Here is a 23,918-nt window from a genome sequence, read left to right as displayed (position 1 = left end):
CTACGAGCCCAATGATGATCATGTTCAAGTGACCACTGTAGTACTACTGTGGCTGTAGTAATTATGATGGAAGTGGAAGAGGAAGTTTGACAATATTATTAAAAGGGCATGCAAAGTCCATGCAGTCCATATTCTTGTGTTATCAGCCAATGAAAGCATTTTACAATAGAAGCCACAGTCCCCTATCACACACGTTCAGTATGCTGCCCAAGGGCACTTCCACATCAAGACTGGAGGAGTCTGGGATCAAACCATGAACCCTTTAATCAGTGTGCAACCTGGACTACCTCCTGGCCAATAGTTACCTTAGACTTTATACAAGAAATACAAGAAATCTCTTTACTTCCACGGAATAATCGTGACTTGAAAAAATGGTGACTGTCGACATTGTTTTCTGAAGTGACGATTATTTCCTGATACTAGGTCTTTATTGGTGTAGCTATAAGGATGAAAAAAAAAAAAACAAAAACAAAAAACCAACTCCTGAACATGAAGTACTTATTTCAACCTAAAACATGATCTTTCCCTAAACCTATCCAAGTAATTTTTGGGTCTAAACCTAACCACATCCTAATTATAGCCTTGTCACATCATAAAACTGATTTATTTTTTTAAACATTTTTGTAGAAAAGAGATGAATTAAGTTTCCTGATTGGGACATTAGATCATTCTAGGAGGAATAAACAAAGTATTCTGGTGTTTAATTTTGACTTGGACTTATTACAATGGTGTTATTTTGTTTCATAGGCTGGATATTTTTTATTCATACGAGAATGTATTATGGCAGATATATCCTTCCCTATGCATTTGAGTTTACCTCTTCTGTCTTAAAGCCTACCCTCCTTCCACTTGTCCCTTGTTCTTACCCCCTTAATGGGCCTGCCCAGGGCTGAGTTTGCCATATGACTTTGTGTGCCATAAGTATGGGAACTCAGTCCGAGCCTGACAACAGGCAGCGCTCCTAGGTCCAGTCTGCCAGGGGATGGGAATACACCCTGAGCTCATCCCCGGACTGCCTGACTAGTGACAGGCCACAGCATAATCCCCACTGGGGACACATTACTAGACCATTAGTCCAACTCTTCCACCTTGAATACGTGCCTCTGGCTTCCCCATGGTTCATTCAGCCCATTCCCTTTTTCACACTGCAACTTTCCTTTCAGAAATAACAGAAATAATCCTGAGTGATTATAATGTATCAACACAGAAATCAATTGGATTAGTCCAAAATCCCTGCCTCTATAAAATCTCATATTTATCCTTCCTTCGCCCCCCAGTGCAGCATTTAAACATACAACCCCCGTCAGTAATTTTCCTCTAAGGAGATTGTTGCCAGATTGGACCCTGTACATCAGGGCAAACTTTTCCTCCTACTGACAAGAAGGCACTTGACTCTGTTATTGTTTATGAAGAGAAAGCTGGGGTCAAGTTCACAGGCTGGGAGAGAGAAGGAGAGAGAAAGTTTGTTCCAGCTCCAGTCCCATGAGAGAGAGCATAACTCAGAAGTGTTTGTGCTTCCCTAATTCCTTTTGATTTAGCAGAAAATTGTAAGCAGAGCTGCAGCACACAAATATTAACCAGAACTTCGCATCTTTGCCTCACCTCGCGGCCTCTCACAAACCTGCGCCCACTCCACTGTGTATGTTTGTGCATGTCTCTGAAAAGTGTGTGCATCTCACTCTCTGACAGCAGCCGGCCCGCCAGCTCTAAGCAGAAATACAAATGTGTCTAAAAGGAGCTTAGCTTTAACAGCAGCTTTGGCATAAACACCGGGGCTGTTTTCTCAAGCTTTTGAAGAAATAGCAGTTTGCGACAGCTAAAGCTAATTCTAATAGTTTCAATTCCAACTGGGATTTTGCTGATTTGTTTACTTGTTTGTTAGTATTACTGGGTCAGCTGAATCAACTGTGGAATTTTCAATCCAATATCGCACACACTCCAACTTCTATGTTGACAAAAACCAAATAAATTGGTGTCAATGAACAAGTCATGAAGTGGTGTATGAATCTTTTGATAATCAAATTGGTTTTTAATCTGTCAGGAGCCATTTAACGACAACCAGAAACATCAGATCAAATCCCAACACATTGCCAAGCCTGAAGACAACCTGAAGACACACTTAGCATGGGAACAAAGGGAAGGAAGGTCACTCTTGAGGGACAATGTGAAGCATGTAAATATGTGTGTGTGTGTGTGTGTGTGTGTGTGTGTGTGCTTTACGTATTCCAGCGCTGTCTCAGCATTCTCCCTCTTACACATGTGGTTCATATTTAAGCCATAGTGCAGTTCCACTGGACGATTTGGCTCCGCTCTCCCAGTCCCACATTCCCTGCTTTTTCTCCGACTTTCATTTCTGCTAAACTTTAGGTGGTGCATGACTGCAGACGTGACACACTTGTTAATAATAATAACTTAAATGATGTCACAGACTTTCTTACTTCACATTTGTTATACTTTTATCACGGACAGCAGATTCCCTTCATATTTTAAAATGTATGAAGCCAACCATAATGATGAAAGAAAACAGTAAATTGAAAGATCTTTAAAAGGAAGAAAAGAGCTCATTAGTTTTTATTATTTTATTTTCTTCTTTCCCTGGGTTGTAAAATACAGACACCTTGAATAATTATTAGTAAGATCGTTTCTCTCTTTGAGTACAGTATCATCATCACCTCTCATCCCAACACACGTACATTTCTCCATCCGCCCTTTTTAATATCTCCTTCCTAGTCAAACTCTCTAACCCTAACATCTGCCCAATGGGGGAGAGGAGTTATCAGTAGCGAGCCCTCCCTCATCTCTCTCTCTCTCTCTCTCAGCTCTGACTCTATCCACCGCGCACTGATAAATGAGAGGTCCAGCGGAGCCATCCGACCCAGCGAAGAGTCACACAGCCGGCAGAACCGCAGTCAGCCCCGCGTCAACGAACCCCCCTGGATCCAGTTTTCCCTCAGTCCCTCTACCCGAGCACAAACCAAGGATATGTGTTTGGGGAGCTGAGATGCAGATGTGAAACGGACGGCACTTGTTGCCCCATCAGGTAAAGCTCCTGTCGGCAGCCTGAAGTGCTCAGTGGAGAGTCTGGTGCGCACATGGCACAGAAAAAGACGCACCACCGCACAGTCTTGACAGCCGCGCTGCATGGAGCCGCACAGCGGATAACGGGCCAAAACTGACCTAATGAATGGGTGCTCTGCCTGCTTCACACCAGATCTCAACCAAATTTGCCCATTTTACTCAGACAACGAACTTTTTCTTTTTTTCCCGGGAACTTTTGCGTGGTGAAAGAAAGCGCAGTCATGCTGGGTTTAAACAGGATTTTGAGCCTCAGGCCTGCGCGGATTCGGAGCTTTGGTTCGCCGGGAGCGAGACTCTCATCCCGGTCTTCTTCATATCAAAATCTCGGTGCCAGTTCGAGGATTTACTGTGCGTGTCTGCTGCTGCTGCTGCTGGTGACGCCTCGGGTGGACTCCTCATGGTGGTGAGTCCGCATCCGTCACACCTCCACGCCTGATCACCTACTGCCACGAATATTAGTATTGTCACGACGAGCACAATTATTATTACTAATGGTGTTATTTACAACAGCTGGCATTAAATTAAGACTGACTGTAAACTAAGAAGACAATGAACTGCGATTTTAACATCTATCGATCTTAATCATTTGAAAGTGGGACAGCTGGGAGTTTCTTGAAAAAAAAAAAAACTTGGGGATTGCCAACACATTTCATTTATTTTAACAGCCCCTTTCCAAAACCAGGAGCAAAATCCATTCCAATTAATTCGGAGAAACAATTATTCAACAGCAGACACACAACGCCATTATGAGGCTTGAGGGTTTTCTATCAGTTCATTTATTATGGCCTGCTGTACTACATAGGCCTACTGTTCTCATCAGTGTTGCCGGCAACCTTTCATACTTTATTATTCTCCTGCCTATTTTTTCTGCAAATAGCTTAAACGCGTGGGATTTCATGGGCTATAATTTGTCATGAATGAGTGCGCCGCCTTGTAATTTTTATGGGGTAATGAATGCAAAGGAAAACTCTTCATGTGTTTTTCTGTCATCATTTAATTTAATTCGAATTGACTCGCCCCTGAAAAAAAAAAGACAGACAGCAATGTAATGGGGCATTAATGGTGAGAATAAGCAAAGTTATGAGTTTGACTCAAAGTTCTTAGGATTTCATTTCTAAGTCGCATTTTCCCCCTGTCAGTTTGTTGGCCTGCCGTAATGAAAAATAATAATAGAGCGATAAAAGTAATTTATGTCGGCGCTGTTGGCTGAACGCGTGTTCAGCTCAGCTGGAACCTGCATTAGACAAGGCAGAGCAGTCATTAATTCACCAGGTACCACACACACACACACACACACACACACAAACCCACGAATGACTTCACTGAAAATACCCCCAAACCAGCCATGTAGAGCATAGGTGAGGGGTGAAAAAAAGCTCTCATTGCCTGCGTAATAACATACGTAAAAACGTCCAGTTGTGTGAGTGTGTTTATAGGAGAAGTGTCTGTGTGTGGGCGGGTATGGGGGTAATGGAATGCCTAATAGTTTGTGTAGATTAAAAACAGTTATAGGGAGTAGTGGGAAGAGTGTGTGTAAAGGCTTTGGCTGGGCATTATTGGCTTTAAGGGGAATTCACAGGAGGGGGACACACTATTTAACTGTTTATCACATTTCTGCAGGGGTACAGTAAGTGATGATATTAACCGATCTGGGACATTAACACCCGATGAGGGTCACAAAAAATGATCCTGTGGCCTCTTGGGCCAGTTAAAAAAAGTATTGTATCGCATAATGTACATAAGGCACACAGTTTGTAATTGTGATAAATCATTTAGTGATATATGTCCATCTAAGTATATTCCTCATGGGTAATAAATTTGCTTGATGCATCACCTTGTGTGTGTATATATTGATCAGACCTTTGTTCTCTCCTTTGACAAGTAGCGTAACTTAATTTGATTTCCATTCATTCTCAGAACCTATGTATCCCCAGCCAGTTTGACAGGAAACACGTACTTATTGATGATGCTGCATAAAATGAATTGAATATTAATTTCACTTCTAGGTATAACTGCCTCCTCCTGTTGTAGTTAGATCATCAGAAGTCAGCCAAAGTCTTCAGTGTCCCTACTTGGCTTTTTCCTGTTATCCACAGTGTAGTCACAGGACCTGACTGCATGTTATTTTAGACCTACGGACTGTGATTTACTATCCTATAAAATCTGCAAATGCTCCTGACTTTCAGAGAGAAAGAGAGAGAAAATTAAGCATGAATTGCTGCTCTGCCTGTTTCCTTTGATGAGCACTCTCTTCTTATTCCTCCTCTCTAATCGCGCTCAGGGGAGTAGATAGCCTCCAGTCCCAATCCTACTGCATGACCCCATAAAACACGACCACACAGCGACACGCTCCCCTGACCTCCCCTCACGGACCAGCCAAAGCCAAGCAACCAGCAAGCTGAGAGGTCCCATGCGCCCATTTAGAGGCATGTCATAATTTGGTTTAGCGTTTGTTTAGTGTAAGCAGCATTTATCTCAATAGCATACAATAAAAGTCTGTTTTATTAGGACAAGGAGGAAGCTTGGAAGAAGCATGTAGTAGAAGTGCGTGTAAGATGAGAGTGATCAGGCAGAAAACAGACAAGAGTTAAGTGAGTAAATGGGGTCTTATTTTGACAGAGTTATTAGAGGCCCCAGGCTTCTTCCTCTGATTTGTGACAACGTGATTTCAGCTATCCTTTTGGGAAACATTTAAACTCACATACACAGGCAGGTCTTGTGGGGAGAGGTTAAGTGCTTATTTATTTGGAGAGTGGAGTAAATGGTTTCCACTCCCCTCCTACTCGCAAACCTTAAACTGTTAAGTGTAGTGAACTCTGACTCATAAAAGACTGTTACTGCAGCGCTCCTTCATGCTACTCACCATCGCCATTGCAATACACTATAACTGCTTAAGTGCATTCAATGATGCCCATCCAGTTCAGGTGATTCTTATTTATTCAGTCTTAATGTTAATTCAGGTCACCATTGACTTTCCTCTCTCTCTCTCTCTTTTGTGGCATTATCAGGTACATTGGTGCCCTGGGAGCCCGTGTGATCTGTGACAACATCCCAGGCTTGGTAAACAAGCAGCGGCAACTCTGCCAGCGCCACCCCGACATCATGCAGGCCATTGGCGAGGGCACCAAAGAGTGGATAAGAGAATGCCAACACCAATTCAGACACCATCGCTGGAACTGCAGCACACTGGACCGTGACCACACTGTGTTTGGACGCGTCCTTCTGCGGAGTAAGTCCACGTGTGTCTACATGTATGTCTATCTGGCTGTCTATCGTTGTCTTCCCCTCTCTACCCTCCTCTCACTGTTCTTTCTGCAATCTTCTCATACTAACATACGCTGCTGCTCCGTGTTTATAGTCACTAATGGACTGTTGTAATGCCTTACGCCTCGTCAATAAACACACAGACTTTGAGATCTGGGCTTGTAGTCATTTTGTTTTTCCAATCCTGCAAGACCTCAGATGCACGTTAACATGCACCCAGTCTTTGTCTTTGTATAAAGGGTTGTTGTGATTGTTGACAGTCTGAATCACAGAAATTTATTAGATGACACAAGAGGAGAGGCCCTTCAGTAAAAAGGGCCCCTTGTGTCTTGAAGTTAGATGGCAATTCTGCACAAAAGATAATACGTTTCCTGTCATGACTCATCATGCCTCATTTTGGATATGATTGGCGGTAACCACTGTAGATGTAATTTCTGCAGCAATTTGAATGCAGTATTGTAGCTGTAGTATGCAGAGTAATATTTTAAGACAAGGCACGACATGAGCGATGGTCCTGGATTGTGCTTTTATTTCTCCTTTATTACATCTGAGGGAGGATTCCTCGAAACTGCTTTTTAACCTGCAATAACTGCGGTGAATCTGGAGGCAGGTTGCACTTTTTAAGATAGCAGCTCTCCAAATGTAGTAAATGTTGCTCTTTGGGTGTTATTGTCCCTCTTCCAGCCATATGTGGAGGTTAACGATGCATGGAAAAAAGTAGCAGATATAGAGATACAGACTGTGTGTATGTGTGGTGGAGACGAATAAACAGTAATGTAGATGTAAATATTTAGAGAGATATTCTCACTGTCAGACAAACAGTGCAGGTTTGAATGATGACCAGCAGTGCCCTCCTCCATCCTCCTCCACATACCCCCCTCACCACCCACTACCCCGTTCTCCCCACCCCACCGATGAAACGGGACATTCCGGTGAATACAGAACAAGCAGGTTGGATCACAAAAACTCCTCTGGCCCAGGATTGTTTCAGATAGGTTTGAAGAGTGAGTGCATTGCTTATTTTTAGATCGAGTGCTGCATCTCACAATCAGTAATTTTGTCAAAAACCTTTGTAATGTTATTTTGAAGTGCTAGTACTTATTTATTTTATGAGTGATTATCCTTTCACCCCATATTTGCTTTACGTATATAGTAATAAATTGCCTCAACGAACAGTTTTCTCCAACAATGCTGCAGAATTTATATACTTTATAGACAGTTCAAACACAATTGTACTATGTACCTTTGCTCATAAGCAACTGCAGGCTGATATAACCATTAGATTAAGCCTACCACTGTGTTTACATGGGTTGTGAGGTGAAAGCAGCAGTGCAGCGGCTTCAGTCATCCATCAGTGTCCCTGGAGGTTTGGAGCTAGGATGCCTTCAAACACAGTGGTGCTATGTTGCCACCCACATTTTGGCAACACAGAGACACAGACGTTTCAGGTCAGTTACACATAAGAAGCGCAGGTCTGCGTAGACAGCTGTCCTGATTAAAATAATAGCATGTCTGTTCTGTCACATTTGAGATAGATGACTGAAAAGTGCAGCTGAAGAGCAGTCTTGTGTGGGCATTATGTAAAACCACACCAGGCATAACATAAAGATTGCAAAGTTAATATGAACCTTGATATGAAAGCGAGAGTCAAAATAAACAGCCAATTTTCTCAGAGACTTAACAGTAGTGCAAATTCTCTAAAGAGGTTGGTACGACAGCAAAGCTATTGAAGTCACTTAAAGCTGATCCTCCTGGAAGATGAAAAGCCTTTCGTGGCAACAATCTTCCTTGGGTGGTTGAAATGTTCGTGTGCATGCTACTTAATTGCAGCGTCTCGGGTTCAGTTCTGATCTGAGACCTCTGCTGTAAGGTCATCCCCTTCTCTCTCTATCCCCCTGTTTCCTGTATGTGAAAAATGGCCAGAAGTAACCCAACAAATCCTTTGTTGGGTCTCTTTAAATAATTCTATTTCTACTTCATCTCGACCTGATCTGTATGTAAAGTGCCTTGAATAAAGTCTGCCATGATTTGGTGCCTTATGAATTAAATTTATTTTAATTCAAACACTTTTTCTATGCAAGGTATGAGATACTGTGTATGCTAAGTTGACATTTCAACCTGAAGGTAAAATAGAAAGAATTCACCAGGCGTGTACCATGAAGGTACATAATCATTAATAAATAGTAATTGCAGGATTAGTATTATTTTTTGATTCAAGATTAGCTGCAGATGTTTCTTGCGGCAAAAAGACACTGATTTGGCTATTACTTAAAAACTCTTTTTGAAGTAACTTTTCATTAATCAATGCAATGTTTCCAGACTGTAACATCCACGGCCGATTGTTGTTTTAATATGTGGCTGTGGAGGTAAGTGCTTGACAGACAACCTGACTAACTTAGGCCATATAAGCCTATAATGTTGACAATAAAGTCCTTTCTGTCCTTTAGTACAGAGAGAACAAGTGAAAAGCACTTACGTCTGTTAGGTTGACCATGTAACTTAAGACAGACAAGTTTGAATGCTTCCTGCTGCTATGTTGCTTTTTGGAACAATGATTCCCAGAAAAAACAACTGTGGAAAAGGCAACTGTGACCAAACACTATGTCTAATTCTCTATGTGTCTTTGGCTGTAAAATAGATGAGTCATCTAAGGAACTAAAGAGACCAGAAAGGAGCAGAGGAGCACAGCAATGGTAGATAATGCTGTCATGACATAATCCTGGCGCTGATTAATGGGGTATCGCTGTGTCTGTCTTTAAACAATTTATGTGAGCAGAGGAGGGCCCCGCAGCTAGAATTATTTCCATGATAATATTTAAACAGAGCTGTCCTATACTCCACATCAGGCTTGATATGTGCCCGTCAGCTGCACCTTCACATCCTGATGGCTCACACCCAAGCCTGGTCATGGCATTATACTGTATGTATACTGTATGCATCAGTGTATGCATGTTAATATGTGAACTGCACAGCTGTAAGACTTAAGTTCATGAACGATTTTATGTATAACATCTTGTATTTAATCTATATACATTTTTTCCATTTGTGCTCCCTGTCTCTCCCTCTCAGGCAGTCGTGAAGCAGCATTCGTCTACGCCATCTCCTCGGCTGGAGTGGTATATGCACTTACTCGAGCCTGCAGTCAGGGGGAACTGAAAACATGTAACTGTGATCCACACAAGCGTGGCCGGGCTAGCGACGAGCGAGGAGAGTTTGACTGGGGCGGCTGTAGCGATAATATCAATTATGGGATAAAGTTTGCCAAAGCGTTTATAGATGCCAAAGAAAGGACTGTACGAGATGCACGGGCGCTCATGAACCTACACAACAACCGCTGTGGCAGAACAGTAAGTGGGTGATAATATCAACATAAAATTGCATAAATAGAATAAAATATATTAAACCATACCTTTAGTGTTACTCCTTGCAATGCTGACCTGTCATGTACAATCTCTGCATAATGGAGATACTTTACAGCTAGTTTTAGAGATCCTCTTTGTAAGAATGTGAAGAAATTGACATTTAAATTATAATCATTTAACCTTCAGTGCTAACGTGAATAGATTGGAATATATATTTAGGCCTATTCTCTCACTATTATGTGAAGGCCTTAAATTTAATTGGGCAAATCCAAAAGGTGTGAATTATGGTCCTGAGCACATCCCTTCAATGATAACAGTATGCAACACTCTTAACTTGGGCTTTAAAGTGGATTTCGCACAAACCAACAAACAAGTGGTTATTCATACAAAATATTGCAAAAATTTTGTAAAAGTATGATTATAATATCATCCTGTGAAGCCTGGCTGGCAGATTGGGAACATAGACAATAATGAGATGAAACCAGGGTTACCTTAGTCCTGAAAATGTTCATCAAATAACCAAAACAAAATGAGAACTAATAAAAAAAACAAACAAACAAAAAAAAAAAAACAACTGAGTGATGATGATTAAATTAACACAAAATGCAATGAATAAAAACTAGACGATAAGTTGGAAAGGGAGTTGCTTAAAGTGGTTTTTTTTTTGTTTTGTTTGTTTGTTTTTTGTTTTTGTTTTTGTTATTTTTTTTTGGCAGTTAATTAGAGCAAATCTCTTTTTGAAGTGATGGTGCGGCTTAACCACTTTGTGTCTGGGGAAGTCAACCGCAGCCTTTCTTTGCAACCACTGATACCTGAAACTTTGTTGTAAGAAATCTGATTTTAAGTTTTACTTTTTGCACTTGATTCTAAGAGTTGCCAAAATTAAAATTAAAGAAATAATACTTAATACTTAACTCATAATACTTAATATCTTGTGTCTGGGGTGACACAAGAGCTATCTAAGCATTTGGATGATTACAATATGACTAAAATTAAATAGCATTTTTGTCAAAAGACTAAAAATAAAAATAAATGAAAACTGCCTGTCAAAATTAAGACTGGATAAAACAAAGGTTAACATCAGGAAGTAACGATATTACCCTTGATTAACTCTCTATTAACCCTCTTTCAAAATACAACAACCATAGTGGTGCATATTTAGAACTGGTAAAATCAGATTTCACAATGACCCTAACAACATACACACAACCCCCATTTCTCTCTATATATTCAGGCAGTGAAGCGATTCCTAAAACTAGAGTGTAAATGTCATGGAGTGAGCGGCTCTTGCACACTGCGGACATGTTGGATGGCCATGTCAGACTTCAGAAAGACTGGCGACTACCTGAGGAGGAAATACAACGGCGCCATCGAGGTGACAATGAATCAGGATGGGGGCTTTGCTGTGGCCAACAAAGCCTTCAGGAATGCAACCAAGAACGACCTAGTCTACTTCGAGAACTCACCGGATTATTGCCTGCAAGACAAAGCAGCAGGTAAGACAGCAGAGGGAGAAAAGATGGAGGTAGATTGGACTGAAAGATGCAGAGAGGCACTTTCTTATGAATGTTGATGGATTGCCTGACTGTGTTATATGTTGTGTGTATGTTCATGCATGAACAGTGTGTTGTTTTATGTGTGTGTGTGTGTGTGTGTGTGTGTGTGTGTGTGTGTGTGTGTGTAATGGTCGTCAGATAACATAGCAGGCCTCCTGTGTGATGTCTATGGAAGCTAATATCCTTGTACCCTGGGGACATGGTCGCTCTGTGACCACCTGACCTCTGTCAGTTTCTGTCAACACACACACACACTCACACACACTCACACACACACAAACACATGTGACAAACACACAGATCCATGGTCAGAGGATGTGTTGATCAGCCTTTGATGCACCTAAATACTAATGATTGCTTCTGATTGGCTGGTTGAATAGATGAAAAGACTTTTGGAGAAATGCTTTTGTTATATTTGACATCAATGCCGCCATCATTCACACGCTCTGTCCACTTCTGCCTCTCCCTTGCTTCCTTTGTCTACCTCTCCCTTGGTCTATCCTCCCCCTTTCTCACCTTCCCAGAGGAATCCACAGCCTAGGGACACAAGCAGCTAATTAAAAAAAAAAAAAAAAAATCACTTCTTTCTGTCTGTCACAGCCTCTCTCACTCTCTGTCTGTCTGAACTAAGCGTTGCTGGAGGGCAGAGTGGGCCTCAGAGTGTGAGAGCCTGTCTGTCTGTCACGCTCCACTGTCCATTTAGCGCACATACACACACACACACACACAGTGGCTTCAAAGGAAGCAGTGGCTTGGGAAAGGCAGTGTAACTATAGGCCACTCTACCAACACTGCATAGTTGTGTGTGTGGGTCTGTTGTTCTATGGGCAGCTTGTTGTGATAGGTAGCTGTTCGAACAGGGAGGTTCTCACACCAAACACCAGCACTAATCTCTGTGGGGATGACATTCATATAAGACGTACATTTGCAACTGAATTAGGTAATAGGGAGACTTTGAAACATGGCAATACATTCAGTGCTGATCAATAACATATCTCTAGAGAGTAAACTTCAGACTTCCGGTCAAAGCTATTCCCACATTCATTTCATATCTTTCAAGATGAAAGAAAGAGCTGAAGAGGGCAACAAAGTTGTATTGTTAATATTTATGAACAATCCAAAAGCTAAGAGCACTTGCTGTAGATGCTAATTTATCTTGTGACAGGAATTCGGAATTGTTTTGTCTTTTACCAGAAGGCCATTAGAAGTAGCCCAAGAGACAACAATTAATGACCTTCTTGGTTAATTGTTTGGTCTCCGCCAGAAAATTATAAAATGTCCATAACTTCTTAACCCTAACCCAGCAACATCAGCAAATCACTTGTTTTGATCTGCAGTTTGCCATGACGTAAACCTAAAATAAAGAAAAAGCACACAAAAAAAAAAAAACACATCTAGGTTGTGTCTTGGTTATTGGCTTGAAAGGCTCAAATTATTGAAATAGAATACAAAATGCAAATCAGTCAATCAAGTCACATTTGGCTTTCCATTAGAATGATCAATCAGTAGCTTTATTTCACCAGAAAAGAAGCGTGACTATTCAAAGAAACTCCATTAGTTAATATTTTTGTATTCTGTGCAGGTTCCCTGGGCACAGCCGGCCGGGTCTGCAACAAGACATCACGCGGCACAGATGGCTGCGAGGTCATGTGCTGTGGACGGGGCTATGACACCATGCGAGTCAAGCAAATCACCAAGTGCGAGTGCAAATTCAAATGGTGCTGTTCTGTGGAGTGTAAGGACTGTGAGGAGGCCGTGGACATTCACACCTGCAAGGCCCCAAAACGAGCCGAATGGTTGGACCAGACCTGAAGACAGGCCTCCTGCAATGCAGCCCCACCCCTTTCCCCTTTGCAGGAAATCCTGTGGAACATGGCATTCTGGGAAAGTTTGTCTGAAAGTGCTCTGCGTCTTCCGCCCTCCCCTGCCCCCACCTTGGTTCATCATTGCATGGCTTTTCTACCTGTCTGTGAAAGCACTAGAGTTCAGTACCCATCAATATGAATTAATACCAGTTTCCCCTGTTTGTGAATGGCCCTGTGACTGTACTGCTGGGATCAGATGATGAACAGTGAAACCAGTGAACACTTTGGGGTTCTGGTGGATTGGGCTTTTATCAAAGATTCAGTCCAGATGGCCTTCTTTCTAGTGTGTGGTTCAGCGTTAAAATGATTTGCTGCTTTCATGATGCTTTAAAGACACATTTTTACATTAACTGAGCCTTCAAACATATCCAGTATTATTACAACAACATCATATACTCACATAATTTTGTTTTTTTTTCTGGGAAATACACTTTTATCTACCAAAAAGAATACTTGATTGGACTTTGGGAAGTAGCTTGACAAGTGCACTTTGAAAAGTGGACATCTAAGTATGAGTTTGGCTTTGTGTGGCCAAACTGAAGTCCAGACAGTGGACTACCAGAGGACATGGAGATGGACACCAGACAAATAAATGGATGGATGCTGCGTTAGAACTTTGAATGCAACTGTAAAGAAAAAATATTTAAGTTGTAAAAGTGTTTCGTTTCTCATCTGTGGATGAGACTGCACTACATTGGCTGACGTGAGGAGAGAGAAGAGCACTCCCATTATTGTGATCATACAGCGTAGGTTAGTTTTCAATGTGTTGAATGGGAAACTGCAACTGAAACGAAGAATAAGCCCGGATGGTCATTCAGTCACAGATAACCACAATATCAGACAGATTTCACTTCTCTGCTCTCCAGCTTGCTTGTATAACATTGTGTATAATGCCTTATCTAAACAGATGTTCATATGAAATATACAGCGCATCAGTATGACACTGGAATCTTTGTTTTTTGTTCGTACAGACAAACATAGAGGTTAAAGGCGAGAAATTAACTAAATAGTGCCAACAGAGCAGAACTAATCAGTGCGACCAGGCAGGATAGTGAACAATTTCTGCTTCACTGCTGTCATAACCTGCTGTTATTCCCACAAAGATACACACCGACTATCACATCTCTGGGGCAGGAATAATACAATCTATGTCTGTAACAAAGACGGATTCTGTGTGCACCAGGGTGGGGTGTGTTATATCAGTCAAGGGGAGGGAAGTGTTTGATTAAAGGTCCAACCTAAACCCCAACTCCTGCTGGTCCTATCCCACCCCTCGTTATATGGAATTCCAGGTGGGTCCCGGGCTAATGACTAGATGGCTGTAATTACCTGGGGCTGTTGATAGCTGGTGATTGGACATGGTTGTGCTACAGAGGACCTAGTGTAGGCTCCTGCTGGGACCACATTTAATCAAAGGCTTCTTGGCCAGCTTATCAAAGGGAATACTTTCCAGCAATCTTCTCTGACTCAGCCCTCTCTGCTTCCCAGACTCTCAGTGCAGTTTGGTCTCTGTTATATCGGAGCACAGAGACCGTTGATAACGTATTTCAAAATTCAATTCAAAGTCACATACTGGTCCATTCTTATGATACTCCTTTGTCATCAAGTTTTCAGTGGACTAACATTTGACCACTCAAAATGCATTTTCAGTTTAACCACTGCATTAGCCCCAAAAAGAGCCATCAACATCCAGAAGGAGGTCTTTTATTAGCTACAGGAGGCCCATATTGTCAGATAAGATAAGCTTTATTGACCCTCAGGGTAATATTATCAAGTCATTCCAGTCATTGAGACTATTCTAGTGCCAGCACCCTGTGGCAGAGTCTATCTGTGTCCTGGATACCAGGCTGAGAGCATTCCTGTTGCAGAATATCAAAGGCACACCATTAGTCTTCACAGCTGGCAGGCAGCACTCTGGGTGAGGAAGACGAAAGCAAGACAAACAATATTTTATAGTAGTGACCAACTTCTCCATTGGTTATAATATCATTGTGCACATCAAAGAGTTGCAGAAACATAGGGATGTGGCAACATTATAGACTATATGCCTTGCACACAGAACACACAAACCAATAGTTTTTTTTTTTAAACAGTAGATATTCTAAATTGTTTTTTTTTTTTTTTTTTTATACATTTGTTCAATGTATTCTCTCTTTCTCTATCCCTCTCTCTCCATACTGACAGTTATGCAGAGCTATCGGTCACACATCCAGACTGTAAAGCATGTCTTTCTCATTGCCCAATGACAACAACCCTGAGAATAGATGAACACCACTCCAATTATATACTGTACACATATGCATACAAGTACAACGGCACACACAAACACACACACACACACAGGTAGACAGGACAGAGCGTACCACCTGTGGGAAAATTGACTCGAACATGCAACATCAAGCTAAAAAAATCCAATTTCTGTGACAGAAAAGAGGGAGGTGTGAGGTAGTGAGAAGGAAGACGATAGATGAAGGGAAAAGAGAAATGTATAGGGTTACCTAGAGACCTGGGAGGCATGTTTATCAGCAGATCTTAATCACAGCAGAAAGAACCATGTTCCCCACAATTCATCATCATTACTCTCCTCACCTGCCACCTATCCCTGAATGCCTTGACTCCACCTCTCTCTTGCAGGTCTGGGTGTCATCCATGCAAACTACTTTGACCACATTTTCTCATCTGCATACATGCAGGCTGGGATGGGACTCCCTTAGTACCCCTCTGAGGCCACCGCAAGCCTTTCTACTCTGTCACTCATTGTCTGTGACCAAAGAGTGCATGCAAGCATACATGGGTATGTGTGTGTGTGTGTGTGTCTGTGAGAATGGTGGGATGATTTTAGACCTGGGTCATTTTACCCAGATGATGGAAGAGCAGTCTAATGAGTCATGAAGTCATGAAGTTTAGATATAACAAAAGAGAGAACTGTCAGCATTATGAACTGATGTATCTCCCATTGGCACCTCCTAAATATGAACAACTATGAGCCAGAGAAGAGCTCACAGGCAAAGGGATGAACACCTGCTCTGATGGATTAAAACCAAGCCGACAGTGTAGCTGCCAACAGTGTCAATTCCTCCATCCATCTTTCTTTCGCTTTTGCTGAGGAAATTCTGATGCGGTGGGTGTCAGCCACTCTGTATTAGTTGATGCAGCTTTGCTGGCAACAAGTTTGAATTGGGAGGCAGTAGGGGAGCAGTGAGAGGTATAGATTCATTAGGGGGCATGGACTAATATTTACATGACCTGTCAAGACCCGAGGGCTTTAGACACCAAAGGGGAGAGAAAGTGTGGGTTTGACTTGCAGTCTGCATTGAGGGTACAAAGGGGATTACGACACATAACATCCCCATGATATTCACATCCCACCACCAACACCTCTCCCTGTCTCCCCCCGTGACTATCTGCCCCCTCCTTCCTCTGTTAATTGTCTCCAATGGCTCACATCAACACCTTTGGTGAAGGAAGTTAGCCGGACTCACAACTGCAGCTGTCTTTCCTGAAAATATTTCTCCAACTGGTAATGGGTTTTCCAAATCACTTCTTTGATCTGGCAGGTTGGTGACAAAAAGAACTAAATCTGGGGCAAGCCATAGGTGGACCAGTGTTTCAGCATCCACTCACCATTGCATGTCAAACATTTCTGATGGTTCTATTATTGCTCCAACTACTGACTCATACAACAGCATGCAGGTTGACCTCGATGAATTTTCCATGAGCACAAAAGCCTTTGTGACCCGACACAGCTTTGTCGTCCATGATTTATCCTTGATATAATTTACTCACTTGGAAAGGCAGAAGTCAAATTCTGTTGGCTGGCAAAGGATTCAGTACGCAGCCACCATGAGGGTTAAAGGCCAAAGAGAGTCAATGCTGCGCGTGAGTCGGAGAAATCTTCGCCGTACAAGGTGTGGGCTGCAATGTGATGAGGTTTGTATATGCGTGTGACAGTGTGAGTGTGTTTATCTCCCTCCCTGTGCGGGAATTTACAGACACACCTCACAGGGCACAAACAACAGTGACCTGGAAAAATTGTCGAAATTCCACCAACATACCAAGGAATCTAGGCATTTGGGCTGATAATACACACACAGGCAAAAAGAGAAAGAGGTGTGGGAAATAGGAGAGATACAGGGTCAGGGTCAAACTGTGTAGGCCTCACAGGCATAGATACCAGTGAGTGATACCAGCTGACACACAGTGATGCTAACACTAACAGTGATACCATGCCTACCTGGGTGACGTTGATAGATAGTGCTGAGCCATCCCAAACACTCGGTTCAGCTCTATGACTTAATCAGGCATGAGGTTTCAATTAAAATGATGCAATTCTAAAAATAATATAAATATCAAACATTAAAAATAGCATCAAATGGGTGAAAGGGGAATGTACCTACTAGAGCAACTACCTGGACTCAAATATGTTCACAACTGTGTGTTTATTGTTGCTTTGAGTGGTGTAGATGTGTTTACCACACCACTGGAGCCTACATCCCACTTACAGTCTCCTGGACTCCTCACCTTTAAAAACAAAAACCACTAAAATACACATAAATTCACTTGTACAACAAATCTAAAACTCCAACCACTCAAACAAACACATCCAATGTGGAATGTGGGAGGTTATTATGCTTGTGTTTCGAGGTGCCTGCCGTCTGGAACTCACTTGTATATTCTCGGCGGCGCATGCATTGGTCCTGAGATAAAATTATAGAAAATTTGGGATTATCTTTAACTTCATATGTCTCATTTTCACAAGCAGCCTGCTGATGTCTGGAGCCATGTGCAGCAGTACCGAACCAACACACTTTGTCTGGCTGGGCTTCACCATCTGAACAGCCCTGAGACAGCTGATCGAGAGCGAGGACACAGTACAGTAGCTTCAGTCGCTCAGTAAACACTGGTAAACAGAGCAAGCGCTCAGCATGAAATGGAGGAATACCGCTCACAAAACGTTTACACAGAGCTGCCACGGAACAATATCATTTCAGTTTTACAATAAAGTGCTGGTGTAACAAAAACAGCAGAACAAAACTCATCTGTCCCTCTCCCCAGTCAGCGGGACTTGTTTATGTTTCGGCCTCCCACTCTGTGTAAGGCGATAATTCAATCAAATATAGTAGAGCTTTCACACAGGCTTAACCCAGTACTAATACTAATACTACATGAGCCAAATCTGGAGACTGACCTCATATATCTAGTATTTTATTGTACTGCATGTCAAAAATTTAAATGTTCCGATGACACTGTTAATGTCTGGACTTTGTCATCAAAGATATGAAAATAAAAAATAAAAAAATAAATAACTTGATTTGTTTCTAAATTATGCAATATAATTTTATTTAGAATGACAATAAGCAGTGATATTCTAAATAGGAATAAACATTCATCTTCTACTATTACTTATCCAGGTTGTGGGCAATGCTGGAGCCAATCCCAGCTCACATTGGGTAAGGTACACCCTGGACAGGTTGCCAGTCCTACTTTTGATGGTAGGAGGAAACCCACGCAAGCACAGGGAGACCATGCAATTTCCAGAGAGAAAAGCCACAAGCCCGGGAACCAAACCTGCGACCTTCTTATTGTGGGTCAACAGCGCTAACCACTATGCTGCCCTAAGAATAAACATTCGTAAGTAAAACAATATCATAGCACCAACCATTTGCCTGATTACAGGGAGAAGGCATTGGTGTTGCACTGCTTGGAAACTTTAATTATACCCACTGTCTGCCATACAGGACACACTTATTTTGTGTCTTTACCCACCTACTGGCAGCGTTTTGATTCACATTGAGAATTCTAGATCGCATATGAAACACACACACACATATACACTCACCGGCCACTTTATTAGGTACACCTGTCCAACTCCTATTTAACACTTAATTCTAATCAGCCAATCACATGGCGGCAACTCATTGCATTTAGGCATGTAGATATGGTCAAGACAATCTCCTGCAGTTCAAACCGAGCATCAGTATGGGGAAGAAAGGTGATTTGAGTGACTTTGAACGTGACATGGTTGTTGGTGCCAGAAGGGCTGGTCTGAGTATTTCAGAAACTCCTGATCTACTGGGATTTTCACACACAACCATCTCTAGGGTTTACAGAGAATGGTCCGAAAAAGAAAAAATATCCAGTGAGCGGCAGTTCTGTGGGCGGAAATGCCTTGTTGATGCCAGAGGTCAGAGGAGAATGGCCAGACTGGTTTGAGCTGATAGAAAGGCAGCAGTGACTCAAATAACCACCCGTTACAACCAAGGTAGGCAGAAGAGCATCTCTGAACGCACAGTACGTCGAACTTTGAGGCAGATGGGCTACAGCAGCAGAAGACCACACCGGGTGCCACTCCTTTCAGCTAAGAACAGGAAACTGAGGCTACAATTTGCACAAACTCATGGAAATTGGACAAGAGAAGATTGGAAAAACGTTGCCTGGTCTGATGAGTCTCGATTTCTGCTGCGACATTCGGATGGTCGGGTCAGAATTTGGCATCAACAACATGAAAGCATGGATCCATCCTGCCTTGTATCAATGGTTCAGGCTGGTGGTGGTGGTGTAATGGTGTGGGGAATATTTTCTTGGCACCAATTGAGCATCGTTGCAACGCCACAGCCTACCTGAGTATTGTTGCTAACCATGTCCATCCCTTTATGACCACAATGTACCCAACTTCTGATGGCTACTTTCAGCAGGATAATGCGCCATGTCATAAAGCTGGAATCATCTCAGACTGGTTTCTTGAACATGACAATGAGTTCACTGTACTCAAATGGCCTCCACAGTCACCAGATCTCAATCCAATAGAGCATCTTTGGGATGTGGTGGAACGGGAGATTCGCATCATGGATGTGCAGCCGACAACTGCAGCAACTGTGTGATGCCATCATGTCAATATGGACCAAACTCTCTGAGAAATGCTTCCAGCACCTTGTTGAATCTATGCCACGAAGAATTGAGGCAGTTCTGAAGGCAAAAGGGGGTCCAACCCGTTACTAGCATGGTGTACCTAATAAAGTGGCCGGTGAGTGTATATATATATATATATATATATATATATATATATATATATATATATATATATACACACACACCTTACACCTCACATACACAAAAGGATGCACACACATACCTGTGCGTGCAAATTTCCATGCCCACTATGACTGTGTAAACTCATAAATCACTTTTATATGTTGCATGGTCTCACAAAATTTCTTGTGCAGGGAAAAGCATGTTCAGCGTTATGGATTGCCAGGCTGCACTGCGTATACAATACTCTGTACAAGACTGAAACTGAGACTGAAACTATTCTATTTAATAACTTGCTGTGACAGGTGCATTAATATTAAGGTATACAGGAGTGAACAGAAGCATGGAAACTGAATCAAAACATGGTTTTCAACTTGGATACTCATAAGTATTTCATGTAAAAAAACAAAACAAAACAAAACAAAACATACATGACTGAGTCCATGTAGGTTTTCTCAGACAAAAGTACTGGGCCTCCTTAATGCTACATTTAAAAGCATATGAACAAATATGCCTTTAAATGAGCTTTAAAGGTGTGTGTTAAGATTTTACTCTCTCTCACTGTACTATAATGATGCTCGCATCCTCATGGCTTGGAACTGCATTTCTATGAAGTGTTTGAACTGGGATAGTTTAGGGGAGAATAAACAGCAGTCTAATGTGTTTATCAGTCACTAGAGCACACACCAACAGTTGTTTACTCTCACAGAGAACCAAGTCACATACAAAAACAGCACAAGAAACATGGAATCTGATGGAGTTACATGATGTAAGAGAAGGTAATGGATTAGATTTGTTTGGGGATCTAAGAATATGGCCACCTTGCGTGTAGATATCCTCCTATTGCAAATTACTTTTTAAACCGAGGAATGGAGAGTGAGGGAAATAGCGTGAGGCAGTGAAAAAGTGAGAGCTGTTTATGCTTCAAAAGCCTCCTACTCCTCATAAACAAATCAACAAACATGACTCCACTTCACAACAATACACCATGCCTGACCAAACTAAAAACATCTATACACACAGTGAAAGCTAAAGAAACAATTAACTTTCCAGAGCACACATCTAAGGACACTTCACTTTACACACTGAACACATATATACAATATCATCACTATCATTACTAGGACTGTGCATTACAACCACAGCCTCCAACCCACAAAACAGACATAGCAAACCACTCATACTGTCACGGTCAAATTAGAAATGTTGGGATTTTAACCCTTTAAAAAGTAAGGTCAGGAAAGAAACGGGATTTCAAAATGTTATGAATAACAGATTAATTGCTAGGATTACTCAAAATTATGAGTAACAGAGAAAATATCACTGCAAGCAGCTATGCATGGGGTCCTTGCCCAAACACAAATAAATAAAATACTGCCATTCTCCCATTTGTTCCAACACATGAACAGCAAGACAGCATCACAAATCTGGTCTGACGCACTTTGTATGCTAAATTGGATGGCTGTGGAATTACGTTTTTAGGTTTGTACATTTTCACTGTCAACTTTGTTTGTGTGTCTTGGCCAAATGTTTGTGTATCAAAATTCCTTGGAACACAACATTAATTCTTACTTTATGTATCCTCGTCTCTACCTCCCTTCATTCACTAGCTCAAGTCTCAGCTGGTTTCCTGGCGACTCTAAGTGACAACAAGACCCTCCTTAAAACAATGGTTAGTTATTTCATTTTTGTATGTTAAAACTGCTATAATACTTGCCTATATAAAGAAGTTAATAATAGAGGTGGAAAGTTGCGGCCTTTTAAAAATCTTTTTTGTTTCGTCTATGCACAAGGACCTCACACAGCAGACATATTTTTTTTTATATAGTTTTCACTCTTATGTGATTTACAATAGTTTTATTTTGAATATTTAACTGGGAATAACATTGATCTCTTATTGATATTTTAGTGTATTTAGTGATTTGAGTTGTGAATCTTAGATGCACAAAAAGTATTTTTAGAAATGGAAATGTTTGAACAAACAGCACAATAAATAAACGGTACAGTGTATCTACCAGCCAGCTACAAATGTAGCATGATGTGGTATGTTCTTATTAACCTATTCCATCCTATTTGGCTATCAACCAAATAGTTGATAGCCAAATAGTAGAAAAGTCAAATTTACCAGTCAATGTGTAGTTGAACTTCCGTTGTACTCAATTATCCAAATAGGACTAGGTGATCACAAAACTTTTTGTTTAACAGATTGAACATTAACAAAAAGTGTTGATGTTTCAGCTTTTTCCAATAGTATTGGTCAAATTTGAGTTGGCTGTAATCATTTCACTTTACTGTCAACTTGTAATTAACAGGATTTTTAACAGTGAGATCAACATGTCATCACTATTCCCATGAACAATCCAGCACTTAAATACAATTATTACCTTGACAATCATGCAGCACTCCGTAAGCAGGACATTGTGGTTGAAGGGGTCTGAGTGTGTGAATAAGCCCAAAGGTAAAGGCCCTGTCTGGTGTAAGGAGGGTAAGGATGAGTGTGGCGCTCAGCCCTGTCTGGATCCAGGACAGTGAGATGTGAGAGAGGATGGTGGGAGATAAGTCCACTTCAGCCAACTCAATGGGACACAGCGCAGATACAGCTCTCACCCTGAGCACTGTCTGTCTGCCTGTCATGACAGAAAGGGACATGGATACAGAGAACTCAATAACAGGAAGTCAGATCAAGACTCAATTTGATTACAATTACATCCATGTGACAAAAACAAGTTTCTATTTATTTTCATTTCATCTAGATAGTACCAAATTCATGGATATCTAAAATAGTAACACTACTGCTGAGGAGGTTGGTTCATCAATGTATGTGAAATGTGTGTGTGTGTGTGTGAGTGTGTGTGTGTGAGCACAGGCTGCAAGCACAGTGACAGAGACAGATTGGGTGTCTAAGAGGGACAGATAGCCTTACAGCCAACCTCCACTCAGTCATTGAGTGAGATAAAAAGCAACATTCACACACAGAAACACACTCCTCCACTGGCATCCAACCATTCATATTGAGAAATAACTCAACCCTTAACATGGACAAATAGTAGCGGATAAGGCCTTCGTTAGGTTCTGCTGAAAACTGCAGATTCATCACAAATTTCAAACAAACAGATCAGGAGAAGACTGTTGTGATATTTAAATAGATTTAAAGGATTTGTCTGTGTATACACTCGACCGTGCTGTGTGAGATTCAGGAGGGTATGTGTGTATGAGTGAGCATGACCGTGCCAAACCAGTGACAGGCCATCCTTCTACAAACAGGTTTTCAACAAGCTCTTATCTCTATTCTGCTCTCTCCTAATTCAGTCCCTTGTTTTTTTCTTCCCTCTCTTAGAAGAGCTGCTCTTTTGATTACATTTTCGTGCTGCATGTACACTTTTTTGTTGGCAAGGAAATGTCACAATAGTACAGACCCTTTTAACCGATACACAAAACATCGGCAGAAGATTGGGCACAGATAAGGTGCGGTCCTGTGACAAAGCAGTGTTGTGGGTTTGTGTTTGAAGGTGCATGGGAGGGGTGGTCCCTTTGTTTCCGGGTGACCTTAGCGGCCTAGGCTGCCTGTCTATTAGAGGAGGGGCTATTAGACCATCAGAAAGTGGGAGCATCGCATCTCGCCATGGTGATAAGATCAAGGCATTCCGACGGCCAGAGCGGTCATTACCCTGTTCTCTAGTCCATAATGTCCCTCCATTAAAACACCCTGTTGCTATGGAAATGCAGCTGCGGCCGTTTAAGTCGTTTCTTGGCCCTGCTGTCTC

At 41.7% G+C, this 23,918-nt stretch overlaps 1 protein-coding gene across 1 annotated transcript; it reads left to right on the top strand.

Annotated features, from left to right (window-relative positions):
• Positions 1-3,290: 3,290 nt before the first annotated feature.
• Positions 3,291-13,986, top strand: LOC115045811 (protein Wnt-2b-A). Its single transcript, XM_029505728.1, has 5 exons — positions 3,291-3,481; positions 6,087-6,307; positions 9,412-9,689; positions 10,939-11,200; positions 12,843-13,986. The coding sequence occupies exons 1-5, from the start codon at positions 3,300-3,302 to the stop codon at positions 13,070-13,072; spliced, it is 1,173 nt and encodes a 390-aa protein (XP_029361588.1). The 5' UTR covers positions 3,291-3,299; the 3' UTR covers positions 13,073-13,986.
• The last annotated feature ends 9,932 nt before the right edge of the window (positions 13,987-23,918 follow it).

The sequence above is a fragment of the Echeneis naucrates genome, chromosome 7, assembly GCF_900963305.1.
Source record: "Echeneis naucrates chromosome 7, fEcheNa1.1, whole genome shotgun sequence".
NCBI classification, from domain to species: Eukaryota; Metazoa; Chordata; class Actinopteri; order Carangiformes; family Echeneidae; genus Echeneis; species Echeneis naucrates.
The sequence above is the reverse complement of the archived record's forward strand: the minus strand, read 5'-3'. Positions and strand labels throughout refer to the sequence as shown.